At 40.7% G+C, this 12,500-nt stretch overlaps 1 protein-coding gene and 1 pseudogene across 1 annotated transcript; one reads left to right on the plus strand and one right to left on the minus strand.

Annotated features, from left to right (window-relative positions):
* The first annotated feature begins 772 nt into the window (after positions 1-772).
* LOC137972881 (uncharacterized) lies at positions 773-8,920 on the plus strand (annotated as a pseudogene).
* A 2,284-nt stretch (positions 8,921-11,204) lies between these two features.
* LOC137972891 (tigger transposable element-derived protein 6-like) lies at positions 11,205-11,750 on the minus strand. The gene has a single exon (XM_068819581.1). The coding sequence runs from the start codon at positions 11,748-11,750 to the stop codon at positions 11,205-11,207; it is 546 nt and encodes a 181-aa protein (XP_068675682.1).
* Positions 11,751-12,500: the final 750 nt, after the last annotated feature.

Below are 12,500 nucleotides of genomic sequence, written 5' to 3' on the forward strand. Positions count from 1 at the left end.
TGCGTGACCGTACTAAAACGGCTATTTATGTCGCGATAGTTATCTTCGCGTTCTTTGTAGTCGGCCGTTCAAAGTTCGCTTGGCAATTTGTCTTCTATATCAAAATCAACTACAATTAGCTCGTTTTTATCCGTTGAAGACAGCAGTTCAGTCTGTCGAAAGCTCATAGTCTTTTTAAAACTTTTTACCAGAGAACGCTTATACTTATTGCTTACAATTAGCTGTTTGCAATTTGTCAACGTTTTTCCCCTCTTCCCTCCCTTTGGAGATGGGTTGGATATATCGCTTTACCGTCATTAAAATTGGGTCACTCCTGTGTGGTGTGGTTAAGTCTGCGCCGCGTCGTCCCCCAAGTTTGTTGGTTCGTTTGCTTTGTACATTGCTCACGAACCAGTACTCTTGTCCGATCCAGCAGGTCCTGTTTACCACTCAGCACGTAGTGCTGGGGAGATAAGTGAGGTTGTTCTATGTCACGCAATCCGGAAGTCGCATAGGCTAACCAGCCGCAAACGCTAATACGTCTGTTGTCTTGTTCTATTGAGCCTTGCGTTATGCATTTAAAAGCTAATTATGCATGTTGATACCAAGGAACACTGTTCAGAGAGTTTGCTTTTACATTTGTATGTTTATTTCTCGAGAGTTTCAATACACGAAGCGAAATAAGAATGACAGGCGAAGTGACCCACACTACAGTGTTCTATCTTTTCTCCTTCCCTCACCATTCCGGAAACGAAACACTATTTTTGTTTTTTGAAATAGTCTGGTCCACCGCATGGCATATATATTGCTGGTAAGTTCAACCTTTGCAGGGACAATAAACTAGAAAAATCCTGGTTCACATCCCATTGATCCTAGGAAAACAACTGTCAAGGTGATGTTTTAGTGTATGGCTCAAATACTGGTAGTGAATGTGCAGCTATGTCACTATGTGCTATTACATAATTATGACTGGAAATTAATTACTGCCCTGTAATTATCAGTTATAAATGTAGGAAATGAACAATACACTGCCTTATCAAGATTATCGAGACAAACATATTTCGTGTTAACAGAATTACCTGCAGAAGTCATATCGTTCAACACAACTTTTCAGATTCAATACAACCCAAGTCATACTGGTAATGTACTTGAAAGTTGCAAAATAGAGTTTGCTTACTGTTTGTCTTTGATAGGTATTTTCCAAAATTTGGTCACAGAGAATTATAATTCTTTTCTTTTTTTTTTTTCTCAATCTGATTGGTTCCGGGAGCGGGCGGAATTTCAGTTCTCATCCGGCCTGCTCACGGCAGGCGGAATCCATGCCTTGATTGCGTGAGCTTGTGTGATGACCTTAAATTTCCATTTTTTTTTTTTTTGGACACCGACTCCGTTTACATACAGAGATTATTTTTCATTAGACAAGAGGTTTGGAAATAGAATTTAAATAAGAAATATTTCTCTTTGAAACGTTCAGTTTGTCAGTCGATTTAATACTGCATTCACTATCAAGCTCGGTGCGAGTCAACAATTAAAACAAGTGATTTCAGAGAGGGTGGGAGAGAGAGCGGAAAAAAAAAAGAAAGTTATTTACCAGCAAAGGGTCGGTCCGTATAGCAAAACTGTGACATCGGTCTTGAAAAAGCTGCCCTCGGCCTAGCCTGGGGCTTCTGGCAGCAATTTCAAGGCCTCGGTCACAGTTTTTCCCTATACGGACCTCCCAGCTGGCAAATAACATACTGTATTTATTTTGACAATTGGGTGCATATTACTGTGAGTATTTAAATTACAACAAATGGTATATTTTAAATATTTGATTCTCGTGCTATGGATTCATTTGGCATGGCCATCCTCAAGGAACTTGTGTACTTCTGAAAGTATTTTCAAGTGTCGAGCTATAGTGCACATCTTCATCACGTGCCGCGCACGTGACAAAGTCATCTTCTGCAAAAGATGTCTCGATGAGTCATTTCGTTTCATCTGAAACCGTTCAATTAGCGTTTCCTTTCTCGAACACTGAGCAAGAATAGCCATCGATCAGTAAAAAAACAATGTGCTTAGCCACTTTGGAATAAATACACTATTTTTACCTCGTTTCCATGGTCCAGTGGTCGTTGTCACCACCTGTAATGAAGATAATCTGGGTCCGGGTATTCACTACATACACAGTCGAACATCATAAGAATCGCAATGTAAGGCCGATGCGAGAAGGACAGACTTCTCTCTTTTCTTTTCTTTAGTGCTAAATTAACCATACACCACTGTACTTTTGCAGGCCCGAGTATAGGCTACTTGTAGCCTCTTGTTTAGTTTTAGTCTTCATTTTTGTGATGAACAGTGACCAAGACTGAATCATCATTACTTTTTTGGATAAGCTAACCTTAACGCGTCTGTTGTGTTTACCTAAAAAGCTAGAAAAGTTAACCACTTACGCTCAAAACCTCAAGGAAAATGCTGAGGTGGACCTTGCACTATTCACTGGCTGTACCTTGTTTGTTGCTAACAAGTGGGACCTGATTGAAAGAGAAGAACGTGAGGCAGTGAAAAAAGCGCAAATCTAAAAGCTCTAAATCCGAGTTCCCAGATCGTATATTTGTCATGCAAAGCTGCACAGTTGGCTCAGACGTATGGTGTGATCACAGGAGATTTTAACGACTTAATCGCAGCCATCAATAATCTTGTTATCTCATCCATGAAGAACAATCCTCATAAGTATTGCCAGTGAGAAATTAAAGTATGCAAAAGGAATATAAAATACTAAAAGATATTTAATTACTCGTTGTGTGTATGCTCGAAAATTGAATTCGATGGAACCCTGAGCAGGATAGGTGAGAGCAGAGTGACGGTGTCCATGAGATATTTACTCCTTTGAAGTTAGTAGGACCCCCTCTAAAAATAGCCGTTTGTCATTAATTTACACGTTTTTAATTAGCTGTCTTTGATTTAGTATTTCTGCAACAAGAAAGGCCATGTGAAAATGAAATCCACTGTATCATGTTCTACTTTTAGCAGTCTCAAAGCACAGATATTCATTTGCACTAGACAATTTGATTTCTCTCCGTGGCTCCATCTCAAGTAAGGTGCATATTTTGTAGTGCTGTGAATAGTCTTTAACAGATGGCAGACATCTGCACTGGACAACAGAAAATACACATTATTCTAGCATGGATAGTGAGAGCAATCACTTAAATTCCCCAAAAAGCTATAAAATGTTTAGGGACTTTCTTTCTCGACGAATGTTGATATCTCTGGCGGATTATGTAAGAGGGATGGCAATGGACATTCTCTTTAAACCTCGGGTCGAAGCAACAAAACAGATAACACAACACTGGACATTTCGCAATCCAAGAATCAACGAGAGCGCAAAATCGCGTCTAAGCTATAAGTGACATGTATTTCATAGTTATTTCTTGTTTCCATTCTATTTTAAGCCTGAAACATACGTTGAGAGAACTAGCTAGAACTTACACGTTGAATCTTTTTCCGCCGAGTTTCATCGATATCGATCGATATGGTGAGAATGCCCCTAAATGTAGCTCTGAAAATATATGAAAGAATTGTCTCAAGTGCTTCTTTTCGCTGAATTTATACTAGTAATTGATAGGAAAATTACCTAGGTAGATCTTTCTTGCTGGTTTCGAGTTAGATTAAGACAGAAAAATGGCTTTTGTATTTAAGTGGATGTTCATAAAATAGCTAAAAATCGTAAGGTCCTATGTAAACAGTATGCCACGGCACAGAAAAGATATTGAAGTCTCCAAACATTTTATGTCTTTTTGGGGAACTTTAGTGATTGCAATCACTATCCATGTTAGAGTAATATGTATTTGCTGTTGCCCAGTGTAGTTATTTGCATGCCACCAATTAAAGTCTGTTCACAACACTCCGAAATATTCACCTTAAGTTGGCTCGATACAGTTTTGCCTGGACCATACCTGGCATTTTTAATGGGCGTTTTACCAACCTTTCCTTGATCTGATCGATCGATGTGAAAATATTCAAATCTATCATTTGGAACATTCTCCCGCGATCAATACGTTTCGCGTCACTTTCTGAATGCAAATTTGCGGTATGTTTATAGAAATACGGATCAAGGGAACTGTTGACTCTTCTTTCCACGCCAGCGAAAACTCCACTTCGAGTGACGAAGAGCTGAAAGGTATTGGGGGAAACAGTAAATTTTTTTGCAGGAGTAAAAAGGCTAAATATTGTGCCCAAGTAATGTTATCAATACATTAAGTCAATCACAAATAAAACGAACTATTAAATTTTAAAATATGCATCAACGAAATGTATTGATTACGGGAGAATGTTGCACACAGATCTGAATATGTTAACATAATTGTTTTTATATCGGGATTTTGTAACAAAACTTTTTCGTGTGTTCGAGTACCCTACTTCATCGATAGATTTGAAAGTGTTCCAGTGTACCAATGCTAATGAAACTTTGGAATAAAATTTTAACACTGGCAGGCATGCACGGGTAACGTTTTAAAAGATCCATCGAGCCGTTTTTAAGCTTTTCGAAAAAGCGCTTAATTTAAAATCGAAAATTGTTCTAAGTTTTATGGCAGTGATGTTGAGAAAATGTATCGTTCTGGAGATCAAGAGGGCACAAACCAACAAAACTTTTATAGCCTTAAGACATAACTTTATGCGCATTTGGGTGTCCTTTAGAGCTGCAATTTCATTAAAATAGTGTTCTTCTTTCAGTCCATTTAATTTGATTAAACAAAATGCATGGTTTGAGATGTTTGCGCGATTTATTCGAAATCAAACATACATAATTTTTTTTATTCTTGCACATTTCCCTGGCCATATATCGTAATTTCAGAAATTGCCATCAGCTTTTCTATAACAGATCTGGTTCGAACAAAATTCATGTTAAACCAATTTTCATTCTGTTAGTATATCGTTTTCATGGAAACATCGATTACCTTTAAAAACACATTCAACCAAACTTTTCACATCGATAAGATTAAGGGAAGGTTGATAAAAAACGCCAATTGAAAATGCTAGGCATGGTCCAAAAAAAACTATATAGAACTACCTTAAAGATGGAGCCAAGGGGAAAAATCAAATTGTCTAGTTCAAATGAATATCTGTGCCCTGAGACTGATAATAGTATAAAATGATCAACGACAGCTAATGAAATATGCATAAATTAATGACAAACGGCCATTTTTGGAGGGGGTCCTCCAAACTTGAAGGGAATAAAATATTTTGACCTAGTTTTTGCCAAGATCATTTTCTAATCAAACCCAACATTTATGCCAAGTGTGAGAGAAATTGGTGCGGATATGAGCTGCATCACCTCCTGCCTGGTTGTGCCTGGTTTTCTCAGTCATGGACACACTTTTGTTGCGTTTTTGACGAACATATAGTTACACAGTTTATTCTCTCGGTGCGTTTCCCCAACCGCTGTGTTGGTACTCTTTATGAATCGTCTTATCCAGTGGTAATTCAGCAATACACCTTGTAGCTTCCGGCTTTTGAAACTGTTCCATGAGCCACTGGCTTCTTCAATTATTGTAACTGGAATGAAAGGGTTTTTTTCTTTACCTTATCTCTGCTGAGTTAACAGGCTTCATTGATGAAAATGGTCGAGATGTGTTTCCGTCAATTAAATTAGTTTTGATATTTTTTCGTGAAAAGCTCGAAAACGGGGATTTGTGAAGTAATGTCAAAGTCATCATTGTATGGTTTGTATTAGTAGCGGATATAATGCGCGCTATGATTCGCTGTTTCTGGGGAGGATCTCAAACTTTGGCCTTACCGAATAGGTAGCATGGTTTCGGTTTTAGATTTTCCCATAAAGACCTCATTCTCGGTTAATAAGTAGTTATTAATGTCATGTTTTGACATGATTATCAATCAGAAAGCTTGAGGATCTCCTTGCGCGCGTCTCTCGTCAAATCAGAATTGTACTGAAGTCAGCAGAAATGTCGCATCAAGAAACAGAGAAAAGGATCAAACGAGTGATGAGCCGTATGGAGGAACTAAAAAGCTCCCAGGAACGTAGATTTGGTGAACTGAGTCAACTTCAGTCACAAAAAATTCAAGAGATCATAGCAAAGCTAGCGGCGATTTCAAATCCGAGAAAACTATCAAGAAGTTTTGCGGTTGGTCTATGGAAAAAGTACCAGTAGCCTCGGCAAAATAGCAAGAGACAAAAAGTGAAGCACTAAAGTACGATTCGGAGAGAACACTTGTTCAGCAATGGGAAGATAACGAACACGAATTTGCAAAAGCTCAGGTTTCGCTGATCCAATATTGTATTGAAAAGTACGATGTAATGAGAGCGGAAATCCATAAAGTGGAAGAACAAGCTTTCCTTGAGGAGACCGAAGCAGACGTTTCACAGAGCGAAGAAGTGACAAAAAGCAAGTCCCAGAAAAGTACTGCACCAAAATGGCTTCGGCAAGGCTTGGCATCTGTACGTGGTGGTTAGTTCTTCTCCAGTTTTCAGTAAGCTTGGTGCCAAATTAAAAAAGATGGCCCAACATAAAACTAAACTGGAAAGCTACGATGATGATCCATATAGCTACATGTCAAAAAGATCCCGTAAATGCCCTGAGAGTCATTGCTACCGAGGACCGCCTGCTTCTTTTCATCAATACACAACTAGAAGACGCGGTGCAGTTTCTGAAACAGATCAAGGAGAAGATACCCCAACTAACAGAAGGCGACGAACAGTTGTACCAGCAGCTACTTGAAGACAAAAGAAACAAGACTGAGATCCGGGAAGCTTACGAACCTTTGAAGATACAGATCAAGTTGTTGCAACGTAGCTTAACTGTCTTCCAGCTAAGTGAGGTCAGGAAGTCGGATTTCACAGATGAAGAGTTGAAATGCGATGAAAAGTGGAAGTCCATTATTGGAGATGGCAGCTTTTCTACAGTGTACAGATGTGTTCTTCATCGAAAAGGGCAGCCAGAAATTGAGGTTGTACTTAAGAGGAACAGAGATCCACTCACAACCAACAACGTATGCCATTTCGTTGACGAGGAGCGAGCTTTAAGGTAGAACAATATCCAGAACACGAAATCGTCAGGTTGTGTTGTATAGATTTTAAATGCACACTTAGTCCTCCTGTTGGAATGAGTACATGTAAGTTCTAACATGTGCTTATGTTACCAGTGAATTTACGCCTGCTCTCTGTCATCATGAAGACATGTTCCTTGTATAAGTTATCTTGCCCTTTAGCTGCTTGTCTTCACAACCCACTTACAAATATGTTAGCATTTCCTTGTTGAGAATCACGTAGAATACAATTTTCCAGTATAAACTAACAGATGGGGGGCATTTCACAGACTGAAATATATATCCCCGAATAGTAGGACATACATCTCTTTTGAAGCAGCAAATCCTTAACCCCCACCTTATCCAAAGGATTAGGGGGTGGGGTTACATTGAGGGTGTATAGGGCCGCTGACACAACACTGCAGTTTTTTTAAAACTCGTTTTGTTGATTCTTATTGTTTTCATTGCTGTTACAATTAAATATCTTCCATCCTGGCCTGATCAGAAAGCTATTGCAGACGTCGAGATATTTTCGTATATATGGAAAATCAAACATTTTATAATTTAGGTCCACGCCATAGGTTACATGTACTTCACGTCTTAAATCAAACTTTAAGAAAAGGACAAGGTGCAACTCCGAGTTTATTGCCTTCACTTTTTTTCCTAACCTATCTGTTTATCTGAATTATTTTCCTCAGACAATTGAGTCATCCTAACAATGTAAAGTTTTATAAAACATATCTTCAGCATGGCCGAAATTGAACAACAGTGATGATCATCCTGGAGTTATGCAGCTGTTCGCTCAGGTCTCACGTGACGTCTCATCCGGAGGAAGCTCCTGCACGATTGGAAGCGAAAGGAAGCAGTCATGAAGAAGCTGTTAGGCTGGGCTCTAACTATCTTGGATGCTTTGCGATACATTCATCATAAAGGATTTGCTCACCTAGATTTAAAATTCAATAATATTTTGGTAAGTTCCTGTCGTGAACTCACAGATTATTTCTTTGTCCGACGCTCGTGTCAGTTCACTTTTCACATTTTTGCAAGTTGTTGAACAACAACAACAACAACAACATCTTTTATGAAATGATGATTTTCACATCCACTTCTGAGTATTTGAATTAGTTCTCTAATTTAGCAGTTGCGAAAAAAGAATACACTACTAACAATCAGAGTATGTATCCAGCAAAATCAAAGCTTTTTACCAGGCCCTTCTTGCTGCCAAAAATGATGACATCAAGAGTTTTTTCATGACAAGAAACGCAGTGCATCACTTCAGTGCGTGTCTTCCTTGGGGCCAAGTACGTTCCTTTTCTATAATCGATTTATCGGCTTTGACAAATTCTTATACTTACAGACATTGACAAACACGGTTGAGAAAGAAGAGTAGACCTGAAACGTTAACTTGAACTTAGTACTGCGTTAATCGTGTGATTTCTAAAATTTACCTTGTACTGATAGATATATTTTTATTTTGTCCAGCTGGCACCCGACGGAGGTGTGAAAGTTGCAGACGTGGGAGTAGCCAAGCATGAAACGAAATAACTGGTACGATTTGCGGCACCTCGATATACTTAGCCCCTGAAGTCTTTGAAAACCGAATCTACAACAGCAAGGCCGATATGTACAGTTTCGGGTATGTGCTTTGGGAGCTATGGTATGGTGAGACTGCGTTTGGAACCGCCGTCATTAACAGCAGAACAAAATACAAGGTCCTGGAAGACATGGTGAAACGAGACCTTCGACCCACTCACATTGAAGGCACGCAACATCCATGGGGGAATTGGCAACATGTCATGGTATCGTGTTGAAACAAGACCCAAAGTTAAGATTGACAGCCCTGAAAGGATGGGAACAGCTGCAGAATCCTGAAGACTTTCAGGAGAATATAAGACCACCATCACCACCACACCACCTGTGAAGCCTTCATCACTATCACCACCACCATTACCTCCGAGGTCTTCATCGCAACGACTAGGGCCCCCAACGAAACCAAAGCCAAAAAAGCCCAAAGGGACTCCTGTTTCATATTATCGTGAAACCGAAGACGGGAAGGTGCATTTTGCGTAAAAAAGAGAGTAGGAAATGACATTCCAATCCTCCGTAGGAAAAAAGATGGTAGACTGTTCACAGTCCCCTCTTAGATGTTGATCCTTATTTCGACGGCATCTTGATGCGAGCGAAGCTGGGGAGAGTACAAAATGCCCGTGGGCAGGGGTGGTGGAGGGCACGGCGAGGCGATACTGTAACAGCTTCACTCTTTCTCGTGTTCAAGGGGTGTGGCCGATTTTTGGCGCCTCCGCTAATCAAATCATTTTACTATCTCCTCCCCTGGAGCAAAAGCCTGTCAAATCAGGGAAACATGATTTCGATTACGTGTTGCTGTGCAGTTGTGAATTTCAAAACCTTTTCAGGTGAACATTTCTCACGAAATCGGTTCAATGCCGTTACCAAGTTGAGTCAAATGAATGCGGGACGGAAGAAGTCTTCTCTGACTCCAAAAAAGCCGCACTGAAGCCGGCAGAAAAATTCAGCGGTTCAGCTGCCTGTCGTCTTTCTGGCATTTGTTTAAAAATTTCAGTCGATGATTTCGGCGGACAAAACAAGTACATTTCATTTCTATTTTAGATCCCTCAAAGCATGTTTGGAGTTGACAAAATTCGCCTAGCAGATCTTTTGAAAACATTTCCTCCAAGATCGGACTCGTTTGAGTTGATTTGCTCCTCGATGATGCTACATAGCGGCGCAATTAACTACAATTACCAGGCAGGAAGGTCTGTCTGCCTGAAACGAAACTTTGACATATGAAACTCTTTTAAAACCCAGTTGCAAGAACGGCCAAAACATATTTTCCTTCGAGTAAATGAGAAACAACCCCTTTTTTCTCGCGCTTTAAAATCACCCTTCCAAGATAAGAAGCAGACAAACGATCAAGACCAGAATACAGTCAACTCTCTCGTAAGCGACCACCCTTGGTGCACGACAAAGTGGTCGCTTACGGGAAAGATCAACAAAATAAGTCGAACACTGGATTGATCAATTAATTACATAAACATATTGCCTAATCAGCTAAAATTAGGCAAATAGAAACTAATTTATTTGATTTTTTTCACATGCAACAAGTTTCGGAAAAGTAGAGTGGAGTAATGATTCAAAGTTCGAGTGAGGCCTAACACTACTGTGAAGTTTTTGTACCCAATTATTCCATCAGGGATCAACCCTAGTATTGGATTGGGCCCACACAACTAGCGATTACCTAAAATTAGGCTTGGGCCGAGCCTAATTTGTCCTTGTGAATAACATCTCACATACCCACGGCCAGCTCCCGTTCTGGCCTTGTAGCTCAGTCGGTAGAGCAGCGGTGATCTAATCCGAAGGTCGTGGGTTCAAATCCCACCCTGGTCAGAGTTTTTCTCTGTCCTTGTGTGAGCCCAATTCCAATACTAGGGTTGATCCCTGATGGAATAATTGGGTACAAAAACTTCACAGTAGTGTTAGGCCTCACTCGAACTTTGAATCATTACTCCAAATGCTACTGAAGGACAACAACTAGCGATTACGTAGAGTGGATCACATGAAATTTAAACCGAACAAAACCTAGGAAAACAACGTCAAACATGGGGTGCATATACTGTACTTGAAATCTTAATAATGTATTTACATTACTCGGTCTCATTCGACCGCTTATCCACGAAATCTAGAATGCTCGATTGCTTCTGTGACTTAAGCCTCATGTCAACAAGAATATCAGACACTTTCGTGACTGCAGTAGACAAATCCTCGCAACTCCGATAATCTGCAAACTCAGCGATCTGACGCACGAGATCAAGTGCTCCTTTAACTGTTTGCACCGCTGGGATTGGTAAGGGAGCATAGTCACTGCTATCATCACTGTCGGAATCAGTTGCTATTTCCGTCTTGTTGCTGTTTGATCGAGTAGCGATAACCTCATCTCGTAGGGTCTCCCTCCAGTCAGGGTCGGCGGGATCTAAGGAGTAATATTAATAGGCGTCCGCATCATCGTCGAAGGCAGCATAGGGTGCAGCGTCAATACCTTTCTTAAACATCTTCTGCACCAGGGCTTCAAGGTCTAGTAACTCCTCACCGGCAAACGGGTCATCGTCATCTTCATCCAATTCCATGGCTGAGGGGTACATTCCAACGTGTCTGAAACACTTACTGATTACCTTGCACTTGACTTCGTCTCACGCATTTACCATCCATCGCACGGCCATTAGGAGATTCACAGACTTTACTATCTCGCTGGCAGAGTGTTCTCCGTCAACTTGACTAACGATATGCCGCAGCAACTTCCTTTTGTAGCAGATCTTCCACACCTTGATTATACCTGCATCCAGGGGCTGCGTGCGCGATGTGGTGTTCTTCGGTAGAAAGGCCACTTTAATGTTGGAGAACATGTCTGTTAGCGAGGGTGGATGACATGGTGCATTGTCTAAGAAAAGAATAATATGCCTTTCCTCTCTTTTCAGACGGTTGTTCAACCTGGTAAGGATAGTAACCATTATCTCGGTTCTCATCCACGCCTTCTCGTTGCTGAAGTACTGGGCACCGCAGGGGTATGATGGATTCGCCAAACGTGCGAAGCAGCGCGGTCGTCTGCTACTTCCTATCACAATAAGGGCCTCTTTGTTGCCCGCTGCATTCACAAAGAATGCAGCAGTTATTCGTTGCTTCGCATTTTTGCCGCCCCTACAGCGTTTCCCCTTTTGAGAGAGCGATTTCTGAAGCATCGCTTTCCAGAAACAGCCAGTTTCGTCCTCATTTCATATATCCCTCGGTGAGTAGCCCCTAGTTAGCTCTTTCAATCTTTCATTCCAGCCGTCTATCGTCTTTTGGCTTACATCTCCCTCTTCCCCAGCAATATTCATTTGGCCGATGTTATGTCTCTTTTTCCACTTGTCTAGCCAACCACTTGTTCCTTTAAATATGTCATCTCCAATTCTCTCAGCTATGATTCGCGCTTCTTCGACCAGCATGGGGCCATCAACAGGGATATTTGACTCTCTTGCTCTGGTATACCATTTCCACAACAAACCATTGATTTCGCCATACTTTTCAACATTCAATCTCTTTTGAGATTGAGCTCCTTCATTAGAGTTCCACGATTCTAGAATCCTAGCTTTCTGCTTCAGGATTTTGACAATCTGTGTTTTCCCGCAATCAAATATTTTCGCTAACTTTCTCGTGCTGTTACCCTCGTTAGATTTCCGGATGACTTCTATTTTTTCTTTCAGGGAAAGACATTTCCTTTGACCATCATTAGCTTGTGGGGGCATTGGTGGCCTCTTCGCTGTGAATTTCGTTGTAACTGGTTTGATGTCCTTAACTGGGATTCTTGCTTGCTTGGCCACCTTCGGGGTCGGCACGTCAAAACAAGAAACGCAATAAGCCATCGATACACCAGCTTTCCAGCCTAGGCTGTCTTCGTCAGCAGGGGATGAACATTCTTTAGACTTGTTACAGACAGGTTTTGCACACTT

The sequence above is a fragment of the Montipora foliosa genome, chromosome 1 (genome assembly GCF_036669935.1).
Source record: "Montipora foliosa isolate CH-2021 chromosome 1, ASM3666993v2, whole genome shotgun sequence".
Taxonomy (NCBI): Eukaryota; Metazoa; Cnidaria; class Anthozoa; order Scleractinia; family Acroporidae; genus Montipora; species Montipora foliosa.

Bases quoted from the DNA above. Each gene is read 5' to 3' on its own strand.
- LOC137972891 (XM_068819581.1), bottom strand. From the start codon at position 11,750: ATGCTTCAGAAATCGCTCTCTCAAAAGGGGAAACGCTGTAGGGGCGGC.